Source organism: Gavialis gangeticus, unplaced genomic scaffold (assembly GCF_001723915.1).
Source record: "Gavialis gangeticus isolate Ggan-Ray unplaced genomic scaffold, GavGan_comp1, whole genome shotgun sequence".
NCBI classification, from domain to species: domain Eukaryota; kingdom Metazoa; phylum Chordata; order Crocodylia; family Gavialidae; genus Gavialis; species Gavialis gangeticus.
The window spans coordinates 22,199,629-22,226,563 of NW_017729033.1; the positions used below are offsets into that span (position 1 = coordinate 22,199,629).

General features: G+C 40.8%; 1 protein-coding gene across 3 annotated transcripts in view; it reads left to right on the forward strand.

Annotated features, from left to right (window-relative positions):
- RGS12 (regulator of G-protein signaling 12) overlaps positions 1 to 26,935 on the forward strand; it is a 164,142-nt gene that overhangs the window by 41,390 nt on the left and 95,817 nt on the right. The window contains exons 1-2 of one of the 3 annotated variants that reach the window (XM_019526051.1): positions 8,299 to 8,467; positions 25,581 to 25,602. In XM_019526051.1, coding sequence (XP_019381596.1) covers positions 8,435 to 8,467; positions 25,581 to 25,602 — 55 coding nt within the window. In that variant the 5' untranslated portion in view covers positions 8,299 to 8,434. Of the gene's footprint in view, positions 1 to 8,298; positions 8,468 to 13,519; positions 13,632 to 25,580; positions 25,603 to 26,935 lie in introns of those variants that run through there. The other 2 variants (XM_019526050.1, XM_019526049.1) reach the window with 2 other exon arrangements.

Genomic DNA, 26,935 nt, shown 5'->3' on the forward strand with positions numbered 1-26,935 from the left:
ATGATGCTCACCAGCTCCTTCAATACCCTTGGGTGTAAACCATCAGGGCTGGCTGACTTGAAGGTATCCAGCCTGTTAAGGTGTTCCTTCATGAAGTCAGCTTTGATGGAGGGTAAGGAATCTCCCTCACCCAGACCTCCCTGACCCACATTGGGCAGGGGTGTCCCATGGGACAGGTGAAAAACTGACGCAAAGCACCCATTAAGCAAGTTTGCTTTGTCATGGGCATCGGTTGTCAGTTGTCCCATCTGGTTTAGCAGGGGTTTTGCTTTTCTTTAGGCTCCCCACATATCTAAAAAAGGACTTTTTATTGTCCTTCATATTTGTAGCTAGCTGGAGTTCCATCGCAGCCTTGGCTTTCCTAGTTTGCTCTCTGTAGGTCTGGACCAGAGCAGAGTATTCCTTCTTGGCGGTGGTTCCAGTCCTCCATCCTTTGTAGATCTTCCTTTTAAGATGCAGGAGGTCCGCTAGTTCCCTGGAGAGCCAAGGGGGCTGTTGTGCCCTTTTGCTGCCTAGGCTGCCGTCTGTTTAAGTTGGTCACCAGGTCATCCCATTTGGCCAGGACCAGGTCAAGAACTGCATTGCCTCTAGTTGGCCTATGTACCTCCTGAGTGAAAAAAAGCTCTTTGGTGCTGGTCAGGAAGGATCGTGATCGATCCAAGCTGGCTGAGCATTCCTTCCAGGAGATGTCTGGGTAGTTGAAGTGCACATGTGGCCTCCATTAGTTCATGGGCAAACGCTAGATCAAGTTCCTCCCCTTGGTTAGGCGGCCTTTAGTATACACCTACAGTCAGGTCTCTCTCACCGTGCCTACCCCAGAGCTTGACTGAGAGGGTTTCAAGCTGTTCTTCTTTGGGGCCAACATCAGCCTGTAGGGAGGTGTACTGCTTCTTCACATAGGGGACGACACCCCCACCTGTCTTCCCTACCCAATCCCTTCTCTGAAGGACATAGCCCTTTATGGCTACACTCCGGTCATGAGTGGAGTCCCACCAGGTCTCCATGATCCCTACTAGATCATAGTGCCCAGTGGAAAGCAGGAAGACTAATTCCTCCTGCTTGTTCCCCATGCTTCTGGCATTGGTGTACAGGTACCTAAGTCCTTCTATGAACCACTGTCCCCTGAATCAGGCTGAATCCCAATTCAAATCAAATACTGCCCAGTTTGCACATCCCTAGAAAGGTACCTATCTGAACCAGGATGCCCTGAGCGCAGTGAGATCAGTGTAAAGTCTGTCTTTTGGCCAACAGTTCATAATAGGAGCACTTGCTCAGGAAGTCCAGTGCTTTGGTTATGAGCCCATCTGCCCGAGGGGATTCATACCTAATCTTCCACTTCCAGAAGAGTGCCTTAAATATTTGATTATGGACTAGTTTTATGGACTGTTGAACTGGCCCAAGAGCAAGATTTGTGGGGCCAGAAAAAGAGCAAAAAGAGAACGTGAGCCCTCTGGGAGGGTGTCCCAGGTTGTCGCACCTATAGGCAGAGTTATTTCTGTTTCTTAACAAGTCACTGTCTAGTGGTACCTTCTCTCTGGCTCCTGTTGCCAGGACTTTTAAAAGGTCAAAAGTCCACCCAAACCTAGTCTCACTGGGCTAGTATGGTTAAGATGCACTGTTTTTTTTTGTAGTAGGGCATGAACCTGGGCTAAGGCAGTTTCAGAAAATTGATATGTGCTGTTGCCTGTTACTATAGATTACTAGCAATGCCTGATTTTTGTTTTGCTCATTCCAGTTGCTCCATTTTTCTTCATATTTCATTGCTTAACTTAAGATATGCAGAAAGTCTTATGGGGCTTTTATTGTATCTTTACAAAGCATAACTCAATACACAATAGTGTTTTTTGAAGTTACAGTAGCAAAATCAACTAATTGGCATAGCAACGAGATTTCTCATTAAGTAATTGGTTCTGTTTGATTTAAATTTGGTTTAAAAGAAAAAATATAGCAATTATAAAATGATTATATGTCTTTTATTTAAGTCTCAGTAGGTCTTTTGAATTTTGAGTCATCACAAGTTGCTAAAATTTTCTGTTTTTACACACTAGATCTAAGGTTTGTATCTTTTACCAGCAGTTTATCTAATTTTTTGTCCAACATCCTACTGTGTAGCTATATTTTGTCTTCATTCCAGTTTAGCAAAATGTGTGAAAAAACTGAAATGTTTTGTATCCCATAAATAGGTATCTCCTTTTGGAGCTTGAAAATATTGTTTATTGGTCTTTTGTCATTTTAGCATTCTTACTGGTGATTTAATTCTCAAAATAATGCACTATTTCACATGATAAAGTTGAGAAGAGTTTGAAGTCTCAAAATCTGGTCCCACAATCACTGCTGTTTAAAGAGCTGTATTGATTTTTGAACCATCCTTATCTCTGATACTTTTGTCTCTGTTTTAAATATGTGCTCATCATATATGAAGGATGATTTCTAGAATATGCCACTAGGTGTCAGCTTTTTAAGTAATTAAGCACCAAATGTACATGGCAATCTGTGCGCTTCTGGTTTCACAGTACACATAACATTAAAAATATCCTTTTCATTCTTCTTATTGAATTGCATGATTTAGTTTAAATAGCGTAAATAAATCTGACACCATTCAATAATTCAGTAGTACGCATGGCATGAAGCTCCATTCTTACCTACCATGATAAACTATTTCAGGCTTCCCAGGACGAAGTATTTCTAGTAGTAGTAGTGTTGTAGAAGCTACAAGGAAGCACAGATACACTTTTCTAGCCACAAAAGTACTTCTGATAACTAGCCACTTATGCATGAGCGTTTCTGTGATTAGTAGATGGATTGATTGGGTGTTGTAAAGGGGAGGGACAGGGTAGAAGGTATGGGAGCAGGGAGGTGAATGCAAAGTATAAAGAGAGGGTGGTTAGCCAGTGTTCAAAAACTAAGTGGAGGAGAAACCACTAAACATTAGAAAGTGGGTTATCATATAAAACTTAAAAAGACCAAGATTAAATAGAAGTAATAAAAACAGTGGAAGTTAGTTAAATATTGTTAACTCTTCTGTTCTGTTAATTGCCACTATTTTTTATTGCTTTAACATTTGATAACGTCTTTCTTTATTGGCATTAATCATTTTCTGCTATTTATTCTGGTCTTGTGCTGTTCTCTCCAGGCTTTAGTGTGTCATGTCTATTGGACTGGGCATTTTCTCTTTTATTTTACATAATGTGTCCATAGGCCCTCTTCTCTTGATATGGGAGTCATATTGGGGGCATTTGTAAAGTATGTTTTAATTGTGACCATCCACTAACATTTTTGATGTTTGCAGAAACTCTTTTTCAATGAATTGTGAGTATATGCTGCAGGCATTTACTTTGATAATGAGTTGATATTATCAGTTGCTATTATGTATTTTCAGGCCTGTGCTTCATAAAGTGTAGACGTAATCACAGCATTGAAAAATTGTATTTTTGTATCATTGTCAATCTACTTTCCCTAGTGTTTTTCAAGTTTATGAAAGTTAATTAGCGGCTTTTGCTGTTTGTTGCTTGACAACCTACATGTCATCCTTATCTTGAGAGGACATTTTACTCCCAAGATGAGGAAACGTTAAATGAAGTTAGTCATTTTATCTACCTACTGTAATGCTTCTTTTTGAACATTAATGGCAATTTACCATGTTTCTATCCTCTCTTCTGCAGTTTTGCAATCTAGGTACTCCTGGTCTCTTTTTCCCTCCTCTTATTTTACAGCCCTGCAGACTGTTTTTCTCTCTGTTCAAAATCCTGGATCTGCCCATGAAGTGTAGTTTTCAGTAGCAGATACAGCAGGGGTGGGCAGTTATTTGGGTTGGAGGGGCACTTAATGAGTTTTGGTGAGCTGTTGAGGGCTGCACGCACACAAATGCATGCACATGCACCCATTTACATGCTCCCCGGCCAGAGCCGGCACCTGTTGGCTGTGTTCTCAGCTGTGGGGGTGGGGGATGGAGCCTGGCTACAGGCCTCTGTGCTGTCCTGCCCAGTCATCAGGGTTCCTGGTATGTGTGTACACACCCTGCAACTTCCAGGAGCCCTGATGGTGGGGCAGGATGGGATGTTGCAGAGGCCCGTGGCCAAGTTCCATCCTCCGTGGACAGGGGCTGGATGAGCTGTACTTGGGCCTCAGTGACTGCTGGGTGGAAACAGGGGTGGCATTTTCCCCTTGGATCTGCTGGGAGGGAAGGTTTGAGGGGGCTATGGTGAATTTTGGGGTGGCTGTAGCCCACCCCATAGCCCCCCCTCCCAGAAATGCTGCTGCCTGCCCTGACTGCAACCCTGGCCCAACCCCCCTGCTGAGAAGAGCCTGGCACTGCCCGAACCCCAGCCTGCAGTGGCATTCTGCCCTCACCCCGCGCAGAGATGTGGGGCGTGCGCACAGCAGTGGCAGCTGCCTCTCCTTCCCGTGGCTCCATTGTGTGTCCCGCCCCGGCTGCGCAGTACCAGCCCCAGCCCCACTCCTTCCCTCACGATGGGGGCCTTGATTTTCACCCCCATACCCACTCTACCTTCCTCCCCACCGCTGCTTCCCTTCAATAGCTTTCCCCTCTGGATGCTGCTCTCAAAGCTGCCAGGCTGGCCACGTGTGCTGTGGCTGTGCACATGCACGCAGCATATATTGGCGACATTATCGGCCACATCAGCCAAAAAAAAGCTGATTGCCGATAATGTCAATTTGCCTTTTATCAGTGCTGATAAGATGTGGACTGATGTATTAGTGCACCTCTGATTTTTGCTCAGTCTGATTATTTTTGCTGGCATTCTGGAATTCATAATTTTCAAAGTTTGTCTCCATCTATGCTGTTGAAGTCCTCCTGGAAAGAGAGAAAATATATCATGTGAAGTATTTGCCTTGTGATAAATCTGTAATATCCCCGAAACAAATTGTTTGATTGACATGTGATCTCACTGGTCTACTGCCTGCTCCTTCCTCTCTGAGCTGGAGATATATATGTTTCCTGATACTCACAGGATGTTCCATGCTTCTCCCAGGCAGTGAGTGTAATGTTAATCTTTCTCAGTTTATGCAGTCGTTAATGTCTCTTCTTTCAGTTCTATGGCAAGGCCTCCTTTCTATGGGTTGGATTCTTCTCTTCATTCCACATTCTATGTAATAGAACTAGAAAGAGCTGGAAAACTATTTCATTGCCTTTTAAAAGCATCACTTCAACCAAATTATTCTCTCCTTTCCAGCTGCTTTCCCAGTTTTATATTTACTGGTGACTTTTCCAACTTTGGCTGTTGTAATGTCTTGCTGTGTTTTTATTTTTATTATCTTTTAACCTTTGATGATTGAATCTTGTAAGAACCATCTCCTATTTGCCCTCCTTCTTTCAGTTTGTCTAGAAGCTCCAGACTGCCTACTTCCTTGTAACTCTCAGCCTGTGACAACACCTTCCAGGGTGCCAGTGCTGCCTTAAAGTTTCAGGCTCACCAGACTAGACAGCTAGTTCCAGGTAATGGGATAAGAATCCTCAGGGTAGCTGTGCTTAAACAAAAATCTTTAAGAAACAGCTTGGATGGGAAATTGCAGAATAAGAAGTTGTCAACAAACTGGGTGGTATTAACCTGGATCGCAACAGGACTATGTATTCTTATCCCTTTCCTGTATTAGATGTTTACTCTCACGTCCCTCCAAGGTGTTAAAGGCCTTGTTCATCTTAACTGATTTAATCAGTCCACTTATTACTTCTCTTAGCAGCATCCTCTCCCTTTGTCCCTTTCCTTTCTAAAATCGTTTCTTTCTGCCAGGCCATTCCTAGCATCTGAGGAAATAGAGCATTGCCTTTCAAAGCTTATGCCCCTCTGAATCAGTGAGATTTTTGGATGTCATGCTGTCCTACCTTCTGCCTGAATTCAGACTGATACAGCTAATCACCTTAGTGATAAACATATATAGAAAAAGATTTCTAGCTATCCTCTTCAGAGGGCTTCAAGTCAACAAACTGTGTATATGAAGGAGTGATTCCTTGTATAATTTCATTTTGGAAAATTTCTGCAGTCTATAAATTATTTTAAAAATCCAAAATGGTAAGAACACACTTTCTCCCCAACACTTTCCCCACACCATCTAAATAAAATACATCTGAACTCTGCATAACTTTTATGTAAAATATGCTAACAAATAGATTTAGCTCAATTTAATTTAATAATGATGTATACGTCTTGAACTAGGTTTATATTGGAGACTGAGATAATAGTAACTCCTAGGTATTCTTATAGATCCAATCCTGGAAAGCATTTCTATTCAGGAAAAGGCATATATTTTTAAAGCCAATTTTGTCCCATGAGACTTCAGTACATGTGCAAATGATTTCTTGAATAAAAGTGATTTCTTAGTTTAAGACCATTTTTACTATGCAGTATAAGCTAATATTTGTTTAAATAATTCGGTATATTTTTTAGACTTTAAATTCTTGTGTTTTAAATTTATTTATGAACTGCTTGTCTTGACATTTTCTTTTAGTTATCATTTGTTCACCCGTTATTTCATTTTAAACACAAATTACATTGTTTTACTTTTGTATTGAGCCTTTTTTACCTTTCCTGGTTTAACTGACTTTTGTCCATAACCTTCACTTCTTTGCCTTAACATTGTGACCTTTAACCTTTCTTCTTTCATCCATCCTACTTTTCCCCTTATCTTAATACAAACCAATATGTAAAAGGAGGCATCTGGAGCCCATGGCAGTGGTGGTGCTGTTGATGGTACTGTTGAGAGACTACTTCTCTACAGAGGGGGGCTTCAAGGGGGTGTAGAGATTTAATGTGGGGACCTCTGCTGCAAGGAGGTGCTAGGAATCCAGTGTTCTGAGCTGAATCAATAATCCTGGTTCATTCTAGGGATGGGGAAAGAAGTAACCAGTTGGCCTTATATTCCCCTCACCCTTCCTGCCCCATACGGCTATTTCTGCTGCTGTGCAGTTTATTTTTATCAGAGGAAAAAAGAGTGTTTATTGGCCACCCTGATGAGTGCATGTTAGGGCTTCTTTCTCCTATAGTGCTACTGAGGGATAATATTAAGCTGGAAAGACTTGTCATTTGATTTGAGACTGATTGTGATTGATGAGGAATGATGATTGTCCTGGGTTTTGACTTGGCTCAAAACAGATGCATTATTGTGCTTCTGTCACTAGGTAACCAGGGAGAGCACATGGCCTGCAGGCTTATCCCTGTAGTGAACCACATTTAAATGAGCCATAGTTAGCTTACCGATGCACAGGTGCATGTGTGTGCGCGCGCGCATGTTGGGGGGTGGTGCTGGGTGCAGTGTTAGCACATTTTATCTTACATACTTCACACGTAGGCACTTGCAGTGGGACAATAGGTGTGAATGTCTTTAGGATCCAGGGATAAAAGGCTTTTTCTCAGAAGTGTACTTGTCTGTTTTCAGATTTAGTGGCTAGGGGAATGTTTTTTGTGAAGTAAGAACTGTTTAAATGTGTTGAATTGCCATCTTTAGAGCTGGATTTTTTTTTCTCCCTAGTCATAGAATAGATAAAGTACAGCAGCAGAAGAGCAGTGCAGACTTCATCACATTGTTGTGATACTATTTAGCCTTAATTTAGGAGAAGTAGTTTCAGTTCCTTACCACCCCTCTCTGTCCCATCTCCAAATTAAGCCTTTGCAAAAAAAGATGAGATTTAAGCTTGTTAGCTGGGCAAACTGTGTTTGGGTTTCTTTCTGATATTACTTAAATATCTCTGCAATATTCTGTTGAGCCCCTGTGGTATTGAAATGGCAGGAATCTTGTTTCACCAGGAACAGGATTCTTGGCCAATTCAGTGCCGTACTCCAAAGAGCGTTGGGTACGATGAATCAATTGTATAACATGCACACGTAATCATGAAGAAGCATGCACTTACATGCCCAGGAGCTGGAAGTTACTCTAAGCTTAGTCCTACCAGCATCAAGTATTCTTATTGATTTGGTGTTAATTTGGATCTAAAAATGTATTTTTTGAACTTAAGTTGATGACCTACTTCATTTATGTCCATTTCATGTTAGAGGAATAAAATAAAAACAACACGTTTTGTTTGGAGGGGAAAAATGATGTTGACTCAGTACCTAAGCATGTTTGGACAAATGCTTCTAGACTAGATACCTTACGCCCTTATTAAATGAATTTTGCATTAGCGGCATGTTGTTGGCTTTACAGAAGCTTTATAGTTTTGTGGAAGCTGCCTAAACAACATTTTAAAAGTTTGAGCACAGACAGCTTTTTTCTTTTGATGGGCAGATACAGAGTTAGTATTGAGTCAGGGCGGGGAATGTGCTGGGGGGAGGAGAATAGGAAGAGGTGGTGGTAGGATAACAGAGAGAATGGTTTTATTTTTTTTACCAGGCTCTGAAGAAATAAGTATGTGTTCAGAAAGGGCGTGATAATAAAGTTAAAGGGACTGTTTCCTAACAATGAGCTATTAAACTATTTATACATGGAGAAAACTTTCACTGAAAGTCAAGTATCTGTAAGTATAAAGTTTTGTTTGTTTTAAAATGAACAGAAAACAGGAATGTGGCTGTAAGACTAGATTTCAGAACTAAGAATCTTTTTGTAATGAGGTGTGATAAAGAGTATTTTTAAGGATTCATTGAGTTGTTAAAGAGGCAAAGTTTGCATTTCATTTGTCTTTATAATACAAGCTATAACAAAAAAAAATCTTTAATAATGTGTTTTCAATGTACTTCTATACATTATATTTAATTAATAGATTTTATAGGAATGTGGACTGTACAATAATTGTAAAGCATTTCTAATCAGCTTTTTTGGTCAGATTAGCAGTTATTTAATTTTTACTAATTTTCTCTGAGTGTCTTTTTAAAATCAGATATTTGCTAATGGTCACAGCTGTTTTCAGCTGTGCAGCTGAGGCCGTATTTCTTTGGACATGAGTTACCAAAATAAACACGTTGCTTTGTACAGTATTCACAAATATATAACTTTGAGATACCTGAACATTCAACATATTTTCTGTTAACCTTTACTAATCCAAATGCACACATTTTGAAAATGAAAGGAAAGGCTAGTATTGGGTTCTGACTTTCTCAGGTCTTATTCTGTGTCTGATTTCCATAAAGTCTATTTTTCTTTGATCCTAAAATGAATCAGCAAAAAGTCTCTCTGTTCTAAACTGAGAAATGAAAGATTTAGACATACTAGATTTAAGAAGAAAAGCAATACACTGACTGTTTTACTACTGATTAGTTCTTAAATCCAATTTACATTCAGGGGTTTACAGAAATCAGTTGAAGCTCTAGGCTGAAGGGAAATTCAAAAGTGTCTTGATGTGTAAGAGTGATTTGTAACTTAATCATATCCTCCTAGCATGTAACGTAATTTGAAGTTACTGCTGTGTTATAATTCATTTTTAAAATTGCTCTTCAAGAAATGCAAGTGACAGTCAGAGCTGCTTGTGGCATAGTTTTATCTGTGGAGTGAGTTTAGGTATCTGAAACCTGAAACATTATAATCTGTTTGAGAAGAATGGTTGAATTTACCATACACAAATACATTTTTTTAAAATTATGTTAAAGAGCTAGTTTTTAGAATCAACTTATTATTGAAGGGGTCAAAAGATTTTTTAGATATTTAAAATATGTCTGGGGACAATGTTTCTGTTGGTTCTGTGTAAGATTAGATCCAAAGAGATATTTTACTTATAAAAATGTGTGCAAAAAAAAAAAGTCCTACTAACGCTTGTATTTTAGGTTGACAGCAGGGGGCACTCTTGGCACTGATTTGCATCAAGCTTCCAAGTTTTTCTATATTTATGTTATTGGAAGCTCAGTATTTAATAAAGTTTGCAGTTTCCTAGTCTTTTCAGTTGGTTAGATAAAATGCAAATTCAAAATATTTTTTTCTATCATATATTGGAGGGACAAATATAAATTTTACATTGGCATTCTTCTTTTCTCTGCTTAATTTACCTGTGAGGACCTGGGGAACCCTTGGCAAAAGTAGTGTGGGACAGTTCAGGAAAGGTTTAATTTAATTTTTCTATTAAAAAAAAAAAATTCTTTCAAGTAGGGTTAGTGTGTTAGCTTTGATGGGCCAGGAAATACATGTGGCATGGGTGGGTTTTTTGTTTTGGTTTCTTTTGTGTGTGATATCTTCCTTGGGTCAGGGCAGTGTGTGCCTAAAAGTTTGTCTAACTAGCTGCTACCAAATTAGGATCAGGCAAAGCTTTGGTCTTAAACTAAAAAGCAGGTTCTTGTAGTAAATTCGGTGTGGTAAGTAGGAAGCACTGATAAGTCTGCTTAAAGATCTTAATTCTCATTAACTTTATCTATTTTTACTACCTGACAAAGAAAATAAATATTGATAAGAAAGCAGGAGCCAGAAAATACTGTTAGGAAAACTTTAATTCAAAGAAATGCCTTTATTACATGGAGCAAGAAGATACTAGAAGAAACACAGAGCATGTATAAATAAAACTCAAGTTTCTTTGAAAACAGAGGCCATGATTTTTTGGTGATATCTTTTATTGGACCAACTGTGTAGCTGGAAGAGATGTTAGGCAAGCTTTCAGATGAAAAGTGATCTTAAGTAAGTGCACTTTGTTCCCACAAGATTGTCTAAGAACTTTCCCAATGATACACTTGGCCCTATAAAAGTAGCACCAAAAAATCCTCATCTCTGTAGCCCCTGTCATATCTGCTTTCTTGCAGACTTTCAAACAGGTAGGCAGAAGAAAACAAAATGGGGAACTTTCCAAGAGGGAGGGGAAGACACCAAGGAGGGAGAGACTATTTCTGGGGACTAAGTCTTTCCCCACATTTTAGTTTCTAAGCAGATGGAAGTGGGCTTAGAAATGTCTTCACTTGTATATCTGAATTAGTTGCTTTAGAGCTGTCATGTCATGATTTTATCACATTCTATTAATAGCTCTCTAAGTTAACATTCCCTCAGTATTATAGGGACAAGGCCTTTGGATGTTGACCTAGTTAATGTGTGAAATCATGTAACATTTTGAGTATGGTAGTTATGGAGATGCCCTGGACAAAAATAAGGGGAAAAGACATTTTTAAAAGTTTAGGGTCACAGTCGTGCCCCTCCCCCCCCCTCCCCCCCCCATTATCAGGTTAGCTTTCAGGTGCAGCCAAATAGGTATTCATGAGACCACTGTATAGAAAAAAAATGTGGATGTTGGAATGCAAGATCATTTTGGTGAAATAAAAAACAGCAACTTTAGTGGTCTGCTTACAGTAAAGGATTATTAGGTTTCTAGCACCTAATACAAGTGCCTGGAAAGCATTATAAAATATTGCCCACACCAAATGTTCCTGAAGTTGGTGCTCCATTACAGTTGCATCAGCTACATGCAAGTCTTGCAAAGGCCTCCAGCTGCATGTGTTTCTTTCAAATCATTCTGGAGCTAATGTTGATAGGAGCATGCACCTCCTTGCTGCGCTGTACTCTGCACAACCAGTTGGTGATGAGCATTGGTAAAAGTTTCCCTTGTTTTGTGTGTGTCAAGAGCATCCACAGGAAAATTCTCCTGGAAGTCTCTCACCTCCACATACTTCTTATTCATCTTAGGTAGAAATAGTTGATACACCTTGTCAGCCATGTAAGGATGATTGGTTTGCTCTTGCAAAAGCTGCCCACTTGTGCCAGCCAGCTGTACTAGCATTATGCAATATGCAATTTATAAATGAAATGCATTTCTGGTAGTACTTGTCTGCTTTAAAGTTTTCAGCTTTTAATGCTCATTAGCCATACATGGTAAAACCCTTCTATTAGCCCCAATACCATGGATAATTTGCATCTTAGCACTCAAAATAATGGAGCATGTGATATGGGAAACAAATTTATTTGAAACTTTGATCTTGCTGCTTCCAAATCTCTTTTCCAAGCATAGGTGGCGGAAGGCCAGGGCTAACAGGGCTTAGCCACCCCCAAACTAATATTGCAGTGGCCAGTGACAGCAGCTGCGCCTGGTGCCACTCAGCGTGCAGCCAAGCCAGCGCTCCGCGCGTGCTCAGCTCTGCACCTCCACTGCTCTAGCACCACTGCTGTGCCGTGCCCAGTACCCCTACCATGTGCTCCTCTGCCACTGTGTACTGCACCAGCACGCACCGGCCCTGCAGTGGCCCTGTGGAAGGGAGATGCAGGAGTCCGCCCCCCAGATAATATTTACTCAGTCCCCTCCAAATAATATTTTCTCCTGCCACCTATGTCTCCCAAGTGTCACTTGCACTGATAATTAAAATGCAGCTTAAAGGATTTACTGTGGTTTGTCCATCCCGATTAATCTCAGTTTACAAAATATAGATTTTCCAATTAAATAAACCTATATCTGTGTTTATGAAATGTTTAGGTCATAGGCCTTTGTACCTCCTCAAATGTTGTTTTGTGATTTCTCTCAATGAAATCATGAACATTAGGTGATTTCAATATTAACAAAGACAGTGTATTGTTCAGTTCTTAGAACAGGAGATGAAAAAAGCTGAAGTTCTGGGTCATCTGCATCTGGCACTAACGGTGTAGTCTTGGATACCAAGATTTAAAAAAACCCAAAACCTCCCTGCCCTCAGTTTGTCTCTCTCTAAACTCAGGATACTTGCCTGGTTCACAGGATACTGCTGAAAGGTGGAATTTATGTTTGTGTAGCGCTTTGAAGGCTAGTGGTGGAAGGCTGCATTAGCCATTATTAACTTGTAATTGTAGTGTTTATGTTTAACAGTAAATTTGTTTTATGATTGTTGCAGAATAACAGAAATGGAGATTTTTGTGTGTTGTTCTATATTGATTTATTTGTAAAGAGCAGTAGACGTCATAGAATTCTCTACTGTTCTCAGATAAAGACATTGCTGTAAAAGGCAAGTTACAGGGTTTCTTACACTCTTAGATTCACACAGTGCATTTTTTGTTCTGTTCTTCCTACCTGAATGGAGCTGCCCTTGATCTTGGTGAGGCATAGTCACATGGCATAAGTGAGAAGGATAGGATATAGTTAAAAGTTGCTCTTCTGGTCAGAGAGCACAGTTTTGTCCTGATATGGTAATGTATTGCTTCCAAATTAAACCTTTTATGGCCCATATCCTTGCCTTTCTGATCTTTTATGAGCTAGTTGCGTTACTAAACATGTAAAATGGGACAGACCCTTCTAAGATGCTTTACTCCATTCTGACCTGCACTGTATAAACATGTGAAAATGGTAGTTAGCTCATAGAAATGTTTAGCTATAATTAAGGTGATTAACAGCAATGCTTCATTGAAAGGAAAGTTATAGGAAGCGGTTTCATTGAACAAAGGTTATCACACACCCAAACTTCATTTTGTTGCCTTGATTTGTTATAGGAAATACTTTAAATGAAATCACAGCATGATGTATATAAAATTATCTAGCTTTTTGTGAGAGATAATTGAGATCTAATCTGAATCCCTGACGAACCACAGCTTCCTGCAGTGGCCTGTTGCTATGGGTAACATAAAGGGAGTAAAATAGAACTTCATACGAAATGCCTTTAAACTTTGCTGGCATGTATAGGCATGGAATAGGCTTGAATTGTATATTATCATCTTGGAGAAACTGATGTGTTAAGGAAATGTTTTTTTCATCTTAAGTGAAGATGAATTTAGGAAGAGTACTCTTAGGAAAGATAACTGCTGTTTCTTATGAAGAGCGGGTAAGTAATATAAGTTATATTTAGCTAAGGCAAGGCACTGTTGCAGTGAGCAATTGGAAGAGTATTACAATTGGCAAGAAATTAGGCAAGGATATTATGTTCAGCTTCAGAATTATTGCTTTTGTTGAGTTTTAATCTTTTCTACACTGAATAGTTCAGAAACATTTGGCATAAAATGTAATTTTCTTAAACATACTATGAGGGGCAAATATTTTATTTTTGCTGAATAGGAAACTGCATAGACAGCCTTACCATATAACTCTAATATTCAAATTTTCTCTAACTGAAAAAACAGAATTGTGACATTCTTACAGTACTCAAAATTCAACTTGTTTGTATTGTACACCTGTTTTTAATGATTATGCAATGTAAATCATATATGACTGTTATAATGATAATATTTTATTTTTGTTGTGGTGAAAATCTGCATGCGTTTTATTGAGGTATTTTTAAAAGTGCATTTAACTCTGTAGCTGTTTGATCTGTACATTATCATTTTGTTCATACACAAAAGTTATTTTCGTAGGATCAGCTGTCTCTGAGAGGAATTCTGAGTGTAGCAAGAAAAGGTAGTTTGCATAGCTTGCTTTGTACGTTTTCTTGTAAGGTAAAATATATGACAAAAATGCATAATGTTTTGAAGAACAGGTATTTGAATAACGCTTTTAATTGAATATAATCATACAAAATATATTTTTCCTTGAATTGCTATTTATATGCGTGCACCTTTTTCACAGAGAATTGAAAATAACAACCTATTTAGTGTTTCTTATTTAGTTGGTTTTAGTGGTGATGAACTTCACAAAATCCTACAGCAGAAAATCAGCCACAATATTTTTAAAAGTAACTGAAGGTTAAAAAAAATATTGTTTAGCACTACTGAGATCAAGAAATATGCCTAAGTTTACTTAAGAAAAAAATGCAAAACTAATGTCTTTAAAAGATATTTAATCAGAAAGTATAAATATGATATGGTTGTACTTTTGATTACCTAATCCTTTATTTTAGAATTCTGTTCCCAAATTATAGGACAGAAACCCCATAAAGAGCATGAGAGTTGAGAAAAAAATAAAACTTTTGCAAGTGCCCTAATTGAATCAGTTTAAAATGATAAGACATTGGTGCACACTGTAAGTTCCCTGGTGAAGGAATCTTGGCAAAAGTGACTTGGGGTGGTTTAGCAAGAGGTTTGATTAGAACTAGATGCAATCAGAAAAGCTGGTATGTGAAATGTTGTCTATTGGGTACATGGTTAAACATGTGAAAGAAGACTTTTTATTACCTGCGTCTGTGTCTTCAGTATTTGTCTCAGAGAATGCAGCTAGCCTCAGCCCCTAGTTATGTGTATAGAAAACTTGAGTGGTTTGGAAAGAGAAGGTAGCTGACTTGGATTAGAGGAACCATTTCTTGACATGCAGCCTGTCCTAGTTAGGGGCTATAGTGGTTTATTATAAATTAATGCAGGATATAATTAGCATTTTCCCTCTAAGTTTAATAAGTCCTTAGGACAGAGGTCAAACAGTTCACTGGCTAGGACTAGAGATTTGGTATTCTGACAGTGAGAGAGGCTGCTCATGGAGCCAGGGGATAGTGAGCAAATGGAATCACTTTCAGCAATTGTTTTTTTTTTTTTAACAGTTGGTCATTTTACTTTTTTTCTTTGTAAATAATAAGAAAAATCTAGTATGTTTGGAAACAACCTGTTTCTTCTGTTTTATTCCATTTTTTGTTAATAAAAACCAAGTGAACTGTTATATGGGCAGTCTCATTCAAAAGACCCCGAAGAGAACTGAACTTCATATCCCTGGAGAGAGGTGCTGAAGGGTAAAAAGTGAGGTGCGTTGCTGTCAGGCTGTGGTAGAGAAACTAGGGCCAAAACCAAAAAAAGAGGAGATAAGAGTTGGTAGAGATACATTTCAGAGAAAAAAAATCATGCTGTTATTTACCGAATCAGTGCTTAGGGCTCAGGTGCCATAGTGGTTCTGTCATAAAATGGTGGCAGCCCCAAAATGTAAAGTCTCAATTAGCAAAGGACTAAAGTTTGGCAATGTAATTAATACCAATCAACTTGTATTTACAAAAAACCTTTTAAAACAAAGTTGATCCAGGTCCCAGAGCAGCTGAAGCAGGTGCCATGTGCAGCACAGTTCCATACCAGCTTCTAGGGGCACCATGTGTGGCATAGATCCTGAAGCAGCTGGACTGAGCACTGCAGGCTGTTCAAGTCTGGTGGGGGTGGGCGTGGGCGTATAGCACATCACTGCTCTGGCCGGTCCAGGATGTGGTGCCTGCCAGCTACTCTGGAGTGGGTGCTGTGGGCACTGGATCCAGAGGAGGGAGGGGGGAATCGGGTCCATAAGCCTGTTAGTTCAGTCTGGCCCATGGACTGGCCCTGTGTCATTCATCCAGCTTATGGGGCCACATGAGTTTGATATCTCTGCCTTAATTCAAAACTGTAGTGTGTTCCTGAGTAATCCCAACCAGAAATATGATGGTTCAAAATTGTTACGGTATTTAGAAAACAAACTTCTATCCCTGAAAATTTAACTTGAAGATTTTTTGAAACCTTAATACATTAACTTTTTTATTTAAATTGACAGTGTCAACATGATTGAGGGTCACGTGTCATCTTTGCTGAACAAACTGTAAAGATACCAGAGTGAGGCATGTAACATTGCAGAAAATGGTAGATGTTCCTGCAAAGCAGACATATTCTCATCTTATACAACCTAATCAGCTACTGAGGTGGAACCAGGGCCCATATCAGACAACACTTTTGTGCCATTTTGATGATGTAACTTAAGCTATCAGAAGAAAACTGCAATAAAACCCCTTAAAATAATGACTGACCAGTTTAATAACTCAGTAGAATTATGTGTGCTGCTGCTATGTATAATCTATCAGTGGCATGCATGTAAGTTGTGTCATAGAGAAGTAGGGCTGGAAGGGACCTCCAGATGCCATCTAGTCTAACCTCCTGCATTATCCAAACCATTCTATGCAAATCCATAAGATAAATTCCTCATAAAACTACCATAAACTCTGACACAATGCAAGGCATCATACCCTAACCTGCCATAGGTAAAGCAGGGGAACCATGGCAGCTAATGTTTTGGTTATATAAAAGGTTGTTAATAGAGGCTCAAGAGAGCCCAGGTAGAGGGCCACACCTCCTCCTACAGAGGAAGGCAAAAATCCCCACAATCTGTACACATCTGACCACGGGTAAAAATCCTTCCTGACCCCACATCTGGTGATCAGTCTGACCCTGAGTGGAGGGGCCAGAATCTGTGGCTTCAGGACCCAGCAGGAGCATTGGCACAGCCCAGTCAAAATCCCTGGCTTGGTTGCAGCCAACACCCAAATCCTTTTGAGGAAGGCTTAAAATAACCTTCAGTGACGGTGAGTTCACAACTTCTCTAGGCAGTCTATACCACTGCTTTACTGTTATAATAGTGAAGAAGTTTTTCCAGATACCCAACCTAAACCTACTTTGCTGCAATTCCAAGCCATCGGTCTGTTTCTTACTCTCTGCAGCAAGAGAGAAAAGGCATTTTCTCTCTTCTGTATGGCAGCTCTTCAAGTATTTGAAGACTGCTGTTATGTTCCCCCTTAAATGCCTTTTCCATAAACTGAACAGGCCTAGCTCTTTCAGGTTTGCCTCGTGTGACTTGCTTTCCAAGTGCTTTATTATCTTTGTCACATCACTCTGGACCCTCTCCAACTTCTCCGCATCCTTTTTAAAACGTGGAGCCCAAAACTGGACACAGTACTCTTGATGAGGCTCACCACCTCTGACATCTTGCACTTAATGCTTCTATTGATGTATTCAAAAACTGCATTTGCCTTTTGTGCAGCTGCATCCCACTGCAGACTTGTGTTGGGTCTATGATCCATCAAGACTCCCAGATCCTTCTCCATAGTGCTGCCTTCCAGCCAGGTGTCACTTATTTTGTAGTTGTGTTTTTGATTATTCTCCCCCAGGTGTAGTGCCTTGCATTTGTCTGCTGAGCTTCAGCCCAGCTTCCCAGTCTTTTGAATCGTGTTCCCATCCTCCAACTTGCTCACAATCCTTCCCAGTTTCATATTGTTAAAGCTTAAAGTACTTTTTCTAGCATCTGTTTTTGTTTTTTTTGTAGGCAGTGAACATTAACAATATTATGTACTTGTCTTTGAACTCTGAACTGCACTAAGGACTGTGCAAAGGGCGGAAGCATCATAGTTATTGCCTTCAGATATGTGTGAATGCCCATTTTCCTTCACTTGAATGACTGGTTGGTCTAGAATCAGTTAAAGCAGGTAGGAGGTTCTCATTACAGCTGCTCTCATATTTTGGCCTGTTAGTAAATGAGACCAAGTCTGTTTTAAATCCTATCTGGGGAAAAAATCGAAGCCATAATGGACCCTGCCTGGATTAATTCTGTAGAGAGACTGGAAGATATTCAACCTTTGTTTCCACCTGTAATCTTTTAATCATTGACATGATTAAAAACTTGCCTCCTAACGTCATGTAAATTTGTCACCCAGCCTACTATACTTAATTGCATGCCATTCCTTTTAGCATTGTTCCACAAAAGAGAATTATAGTAACAGAAGTCTCTATGCTAGGCTAGGCTGTTCATAGGGACAGTTTGACAGTACAGGGATCCTGATCTGTTTAAGAGAAAGTCCTTCACATATTGAGGTATGTATGGCTGTATATATACATTCAAATAATCTGGGAGAATTCTCCTAGGTTTGTTTTCTTGGTAGAAAAAGTTACCAAGAGCCACATGTAAAGAATTTTGAATGTTGAGGCCCTGAAAAGTGGAGAGTTTGCAGTGCAGACACTGCAGCCAGGTGGGTGGAGGGCCCTGTGTACACATCTCTGTGTATTCTGCAGGCTCCCTTAGTCTGTCTAGTGACAGATAGTAGCAGTACTCATTATCTGCCTGTGTTTCCCTGCAGCACAATAGGCATTTATAGACGTGCTCCAGGAGTACAGGCAGGGGCATCTCTTGGAGAGTCACGTGTATCAGTGCCCCCCTGCTGAAAATGGCGGCAGGGGCACTTTAATTAAGCTTGTTCGAGCTTTAGCTGAAATGCCCGTGCCACTATTTTTCAGCATGGGGACACTGATGCATGTGATGCTGGAGTCTTCTGCAGCATGGAGAAAAATCCTGAATGTCTGTACACTCACTGTTCTTCCACAGGAAACTGAATGTCTGTACAAGGCTTACATAATGAGCATGTATTGTTTCTCTCGTTTTCTTAAGAAATTTTCAATTTTGAGAGGTGTAAAACAGCAGCATTGTTGTTTGTACCTATGCTTTTGAAGCCTTATAGTATACACTTGCCAGGCTTCAAGGGATGGAGCAAAAGTTGGTGGGGTCATGCTACATTGGCTCTTTATTTAGGATATATGTTTTCACAGTGCACTTGAGAAGCAGAGCTAATTTAGCCTGGACAGAATGCTGTATTGACATGGCTGTACTGCTTATCTAGACATGTTCTTTCCAGGGAGTCTGAAAAATGGAACAAGTCTTTTGAGTTTTTATGGACCATATTGTCATAATGAGCTTTGCCAGTAGCTATTTCTTTCCTTTGCAAAACATGGTTCACTTTTTGAGAAAGGGCACCGTCAGACAGACCATTTTTGTCTAGTTTGTTTGCACATACCTTGGAACTGCTAAACCTACAAAGGCCTGGGCTAAGTACAGACATTCAAAAAGCCCGAGCTTGAACTGATTCAATCTTTGTAGGTGAGTCTAACCTGTGGAGATTAAACTGACAAGCAAATGAATAGACATTCACTTTTGATTCTGGAAATGTAGTCACATGCTTGCAGTGGCTTAGGCTAGAAGCCGGGAAGCGCTAGAGGGAGCTTTCCCATCCCTTTTGCAGTGGCTGGAAAGCTGGAGGGAAGCTGAGCTGAGGAGGGGGAGGGAGTGGGCATGGCCAGGCCCAAGCAGGCTGAGTATGATTGTGGAGGGGTTTAAACCCTCATCCTGGCCTGCAGGGAGCCCAGCTAGGGTCTGCCTGGAGGGAGAAGGGGGAAGCAGTCCTTGCCAGGCTTCTCCCTGAGCACTGGAGGGCATGGCCAGCCAGAGGCTGAGGCAGCACCTCAGGTGAAGTGGGGGAGGGAGTGGGATTAAACTCCCCCTGCCTCCCCTCCCCCACAGGCTCGGGACCCCAGCCAGGATCTGCCTGGCTTTTCCCCCTGCTTATGGCTCAGCATGGCCTGGGACCTCCAGAGCCCTTCTCCCATCCAGGGGGCAATCCTGCTATGCCTTCCCAGCTGCAGAGGTGGGGGTTTCACTTGGGGCAGCCCAGGAGCAAAGGCCAGATTGGGGGGAGGGATTAGAGCGAAACTGGCCCCAAGCCCAGGTGGGGACATGCACCAAGCAGAGCACAGAGGGATTGCAGCAGTGGTGGCTCCATCCTGGATGTGAGCCCAGCCTAGGAAGGGCAGGGAAGGGGCTGGAGTGTGTGTCTGAACTAGCCTGGGGCACAGCCAAGCTGAGCTGAGCATGCAGATGGGGGAGCAGCCTGTGCCTGGTGGCCCCTTCTACCCACTGGGGAGTGGCACCTGGGCCAGCCCCAGCCTGGCCCCTGCAGAGGTGTGCATGGTGCAGGCTCGACCCAGCAGTGCCTAGAGCTGGGCAAAGTGCCAAGAAGCTGGGTGGTGCGATGTTGGAGGCCGAGATGCCAAGCGCTCTCATAGGCTTCAAGGTGGATGGGCACAAAGGCTCCTTGGGCATTGAGGAGGAGCTGGCTGTACCTGCCACCTCTGTGTGGCACTTGCTGGATGGTCTCAGCCCTGACCTGCTGTTCCCCAGGCACTGAGCTAGCTGTGCCCTGCTTGCTCTTTATCTACCCAGTGGCAGCACAGTGCTGCTTTATGCACCAGGTGTGGGGTGGTATCACTATGGCTTCCCTGCTGCTGTCTGCCCACCTGGTGGTGCAGGTAGTGCAGGCGGTGCCTACCGTTATGGCCAGTGTGGGTCCCCTTGACAGCAGCAGTAGTGGGGAATCCATAGGGGTAGTGCCCCGCACCTGGTACATGGGGCTGTGCTGCACTGCTGCTGACTAGGAGGAGAGTGAGCAGGGTGCAGCCAACTCAGCGCCCAGCGGCCTGGGGTATGGCAGGTTGGGGTTGAGGCTATCCAGTGAGTGCTGCATAGTGGTGGTGGGTGCAGCCAGCTCCTCCTTGTCACCTGAGGAGCTTTTACACCTGTCTACCTTGGAGCCTGTGAAAGAGCACAATGCCTGGCCTGGCTTGACCTCCAACATCTCACTGCCCAGCTTCTTGGTGCCCTTGCTCAGTTCTAGGCACTGCTGGATTGAGCCCGTGCCATTGCAGGGGCTGGGGCTGGCCTAGGCACCACTCTTCAGCATGTAGAAGGGGTTGCTGGGCAGGAGCTGCTCCCCCAGCTGCATGCTTAGCTGGGCTTGGCTCTGAACTGGACTGGGAAGACACAGTGGGATTGCCCCCTGGCTGGGAGGAGGGTTTTGAGGGTCCTGGGTTGTGCTGAGCTGCGAGCAGGGGGTAAAAGCTGGGCAGACCCCAGCTGGGGTCCTGTGCCTATGGGAGTAGGGAGGCAGGGGGGTTTAATCACCCTCCACCTGAGCCTGCTGTCCCATGCCCCCACCCCCCCACTCCAGCAGGGAAAAGTCTGGCAGGGGATTCTCTGGCCCTGCCAGGCAGACTGGACTGCGTCCCCAGCTGGGTTCCCCACCCCTACCCCCACCCCCTTGGGAGGCAGCCTTCACTGCTCCATTTAGAGAACAGGGGGTGGGGCTAACTTGGCTCTGGTGGAGCAGGCAGCACAGCCCAGCTCAGGGCTGCAAAGCATCCTGGGATGCTGGGGGACTTTGATGCAACTTAAACCAGGAAGGGGTCTGGGACAGACATTGCATAAACCAGTTTGACCTAAATTAGTTAAGTCTGATGCTACATTCACCAGGTTTATCTTTAACTAGTTTCAGCCATTTTGAAAGTGACTTGTGTGCACTGAACTTCTGTTGTGTTACAGGTTTAAACCAGTTTCTGATCACTTAAACCGGTTTATGTGTACCTTCTGTCCCTAGCCTACATGTTGCATTGCTTGGACATAGTGTTGTGGATTCTCCTTTGCATCTGTTCTCTCCCAATTGTCTTCCTGTTTAAGTTGTCCTTTTTCATTTCGAAATAATAATTCATTCCCTCAAATAGAGGGTATCCCTTCAATAATAAATTCTAAGATAAGACTTCCTTGAACATGACTGCAATCATACTCTTGATAAGCCTGAATTGGCTTGTTCACATTGTTTTTCCTCACTTCCTAAAGGTGGTGGTAAAGAGATTCTCAAGACTTGGCTGAATTTTAGAGACATTAAATGGAAGATAAAAGAAATGATGTGTTTTGGAATTTAAAACAATCCTTTAATTTGTAGTACAATACAGAAGTCATTGCTTATCCTGTCGGTGCTGGCAGAAAGTTCCCCACTATGATCACGGGGGATCGGGACCTATTAGGAACTGAAAGGAAGAATATTACAATATTACAGTGCCTTCTCAATGGACATCTTGATATCCAGGCAAACTGGATAAGCAGGCTATATTCCTGCTGATGAAGACACTTCAAGATGTTTTTGTTTTTACAGGACTTTCTTTTTCCTTTTCTTTTTCTTCTTCTTTAATTTCACCAGGCTTGTGGTGTGGGAGAATGGCTTTATTTTAAAATATTTTGGAGGTTAAGATCTTTTGAGTGCTTATCTGGAGTTGGAATGAATACAATTCAAATTTTTGCTTTTAGATAAAAGACTCTAGAATAGCTAACTTAAATACTTATGTAAAAACAAAATTGCAACACTGACTTTTATATTAAGTAGCAAAATAAAACTAAAGATTTTCTAGAGTTCAAATAAATGCAATAACTTATTTTCTATTAATAAAATATTTAATGATGTTTATAAATGTCATTAAAATTGAGTACTAGCTATAAGGGTGATTAGCCAGGGTTGGTATGTGGTTCCATAGTGCTTGTTGTTTTATTTTGGGCAGGGATATTAAGACTGTTACATTTGTGACTGTTGTAAAAATTCAATCTGTGAATGCAAACTGTACTGGAATCTAAATAACTTTCCAGTTTTTCCTGGTTATTTAAGTGGTTACTTCCATCAAACAATCATTCTGTAGAAACGTGCTGAACCAAATTTTGCCCTTTAATTCTCAGGACTGCACATAAACATCCAAAAGTAAAATATAACCTCTAAAATACTAAGAAGTTTTAAAATGAATTCAACATACTACTTACAAAATCAGGTCTTCCAACTTTTTCTCACAGACAGATCTAGACAAGTACAGCTGACAAACGAAAAACTGCTTTGCTTGAATCCTAACTACACATACTTTCTGCCAAAATATATATTGAGACTTTTAGGCATTCATAAATATGTTTAAAACATGACTACACATTCAAATGTAACCATTGCTTACCATGTGAGGTACTAGTAAATTCCACTAAATTATGTGGATTAGGTTTTTGGCTTCATTTGGAAAAAAATAGCTTATAATATATCACATAGTGTAAGCTAGAGAAGTTACATGGAATTAGTTTGCAAGTTTTTTTTTTTAATGGTATTCCTATTATGCACAAGTGTAAGGTATCGCTGGAAAATATCCAAGCAATAGGACAAATGAAAGGGCTTAAGACATAGATACAAGTCGTATACTTCAATGAACTAGGACAGAACAGTCTAGGGATTCAGTTTTGTCTGTAACAAACACTTCATTTTTTCGTACAATTGGGTGTTGCCTGGGCAGATTCTGAGGTGTGTTTTTGGTCCATTTTAGTTAATGTGCTAAAGGAAATGTTTTTTAAGCAGACAAGGCAACATAGTTTTTAACACCTTTTATACTGGTTAAACTGAAGGTTTCTATCACTGTTCACAGTGCTAAATTCAGTTAATGGAATCGTGTTCTTTTAATGTTTACATTTTATTAGGCAGCCAGACTTCTTCAACGATGGTAAAATATTTCTTAATTCCCTTTTTACTGGAAAAAAGATTATAAACATTAAGCAGGTGACCTTTCTGTTAACTGAAATATAGGTAAGATTGTTCAAATAATTGACTACTAGTACCATCTATTTTGAGAAGTAATTTTTATTTGTTGGCTGAAAATAATCATATACAAAATTCTAGTGTGTGTATAGTCTTTGAGCAATCTTCATTGCTCATGTTCTGGGTAATATTGTTCAGGTAATATTATTCAGGATGGTGACAGACTGTGCAATACGTGAACAAAACAAAAGGAATCTGAAAGCAGTCACTGTTCTGTTACTTTCTATGTATTAAGTTCTTTAGGAAGGTATCAGATCAGATTAAATTTAGAGCACAATGTGTTCATTTATGCATGCGATTTACTGTGGTCGACTAATTATCTGTGCAGTAAAGAATCGCCATCTACATGTGCGGCGTGGTATTAGCCTACAATAAACTAATTAGTTCTGCTGTAAGAGGCAGGGGCAGTACTATCTTACTGTTGGGGGGACAGTACTATCTTATGGCAGAGTAATTTACTGTGATCTATATGTGTAGATGCTGACTGTGGGCATGAATTGTGCCCAGTTACCCCAGGCAGCAGGGGGCCAGCTAACTACATGCCCCTACCCTGCAGCACCCACATGCCCCAGCCAGCCCCTCTGTCACCACCGAGCCTCCCTCCCCCACCTCCACTTCTGTCCCCTGCCACTCTGGGCCTGCTTCACCTTGGCTCAAATTGCTGCTCTCCCAGGCACATGTGTAGATGTTGCACCTGGGAGTAATTTTCTCTGACTTAAATTGCTCTGGAGTTTATTGCTTTGCATTATTTGTATGTATACAAAACCATAGACCTGAAGAGGGGTACTTAATGCCTAAAAGCTTGTCCAACAGCTCTTGACTAGGGTGTGAGATGCATAATTGTGTTTGAAGTATAATTGTGCTATTGTGTAATTGTAACTGAAGGGAAAGATTTATTTGTGTGTAAGTTCATGAGAAGTGGGTTTGGCTTTTTTTAGTGATGTATGAAGGATGTATTGGCATTTATCTCACTTGGACAGAAAATTAGTCTTGATAGAAATTAGCTTAGGCTTTGACAAATTCCAGATACACCCTGCTCCAAACCTCGTTGGACCACAGTTGAGAAAACAAACAAGCATTTGTAAGCTGAAAAAGGATCTAGTCTGTACTTGCCTCCTATAGTGGTCTTAACTGTGTTTTTTTAATTGCCAATGAAAGGTAAAGAGATGGACCATAATTTCACCATTTAGTGAGTTCTCTCTAGTTGTTTGTCAAATAAAACTTGGATGTGCATGTCAGTATAGTTGGTTGAGATTCTCTCTCTATTTTTGACTAGCTGCATCAATATAAAACATACATGTCTTGTCTCCACTTCTTGAATTTTATATCAAGATCACTATATTTGTGCTAGCACAATTTTTTTTTGCAGTGAAGACTTCCAGAGTTTCTTGCCTATGTTAAAACCTGAGTTTTAATTGTAAAACACATGTTAAAAAAGGACCTTTCAGTCTTTTAGTTACCATCAGAGGCATAAGAAAGACACAGTTCCTTTTAACCTTTGTAGGTCATCTTTAAGAACACAAGTATCTGATCTTGGAAGCGTGTTCACACAAGTAACTTTATTCATGTAAGCTGTCCTGTTTGAACTCAATGTTACTACTCACAGTAGGAAGCACTGTGCCAAGTAAATATTTGTGGGATCAAGATACAAGAAGGTGGTTTCAGGAACTTGAGAGAAGCTAACAGTTGTGAGAAAATCACTGCTGATTCATATAGACTGTCTTTCGTATGACACCTGTGGCTGATATTATTTCTGTGATAAAGTGCTAAGACTGCTTTCAGTATCATGTGTTACTCAGAAGTTTCTTCTATACTGTCATGAAACTTATGTAACTTTTTTTCTCTCTCTCTCTCTCATTGCAGTCTGCAACTGTGTCTGATGGAGGTAAGCCAAAGTTTGTATTGACTTATATCAGTATTGGGAAAGAATCAAAGTTCCTACAAAAAGCAGTGGAGTAAAAAGCAATAAATAAGTTTCCTTGATAAGCATTGTGGACCCATCTTGCAACCGGTAACAGTACACTTCAATAGGATTTCAGTAGGAATTGTCCCCATTAATATATTGCAGGATTAGGCCTTAGGTGGGCATGTTGTGTTCCTTTGTTTATATGCAAAAATACCTCATGGCACTTGTGTCTGAATAAATGGAATTCATCATTTGTGGTATTTAAAGCTGAGTGAGTATAAAATCAGGCACTAACTAGATAAAATCTTTCTGATTTCTTAAGTATTGTTTACCTAAGATAGTTACCTTGGCCATAGCACTTTTTTTTATCAACATTTCATTTTACATGTTAAAACAAGTTTTGCAGCTTTGCTTTGCAGAGGTAGCTTCTAGCAAATAGGTTATTAGTTATCTCAGAGTTCTTGTTAAAGAGTGAAGTATGTTTTTAGGTAAATAATATTACAAAATAATATGATAACCTTACAATCTGAATATACGCAAATCTGTCTGAAGAGCTCTCTGTTAGATAATGCTTCTGTCTTTGACACCGTTTGTGTATTATTGACAGCGAGGAAGTCCTTTAATTTACTCCATTTGAGCACTCTAAACCAAAATGTGAGATTGGTAAGAAACCATTGCTGTTTGGACCGTTTATCATGCTGTGCTCCAGAACAAGAAAAGGAATTGTTTGAGCTAAGTTTAAAGATGATTTTGCTTTTTCAGGTTTTCATGTGGCTGACAATGTGAAAAATTTGGAAGAACTTTATTTACATGAGAATAACATTTTCTACCTAAATTGCAATTGGTGGCAGGTGAAGAAACTCAGTCATTTGGAATGACTCTACACTGTTTTAGCATGATTCTAGCATTATATTGGCCCATTCACAATAGCTGTCCAAATTTTGTTATAAACCAGAAAGTGCAGTCCTCAATGGTTTACTAAGCCTCAGTACAGCTTGTTGTTGCTGTTCTCATTGGGTATTATTGATGTTTTGTCAGTGTTGAAATCTGAGGAACTGTGATGCTGGCAAAAAGTTACAGCCAGTCTTGTCTTAAACAGTGACCACAGGCATGATTCAATGGCAAAAACTTGGCCAGGTTTTTTGTCTACAGGGCAGGGCTCTAACACACTTATGATCTGACAGCGTTTCCCAACCTTTTTCACTCCGTGGCACACTTATATGGCCTCCCCACCACATGGCACACTGGCCAAGTGTGGGGGAGGGTGGGGGGCGAGTGACTGAACGAACGGTGGGGGGGGAATCAGGTGGCA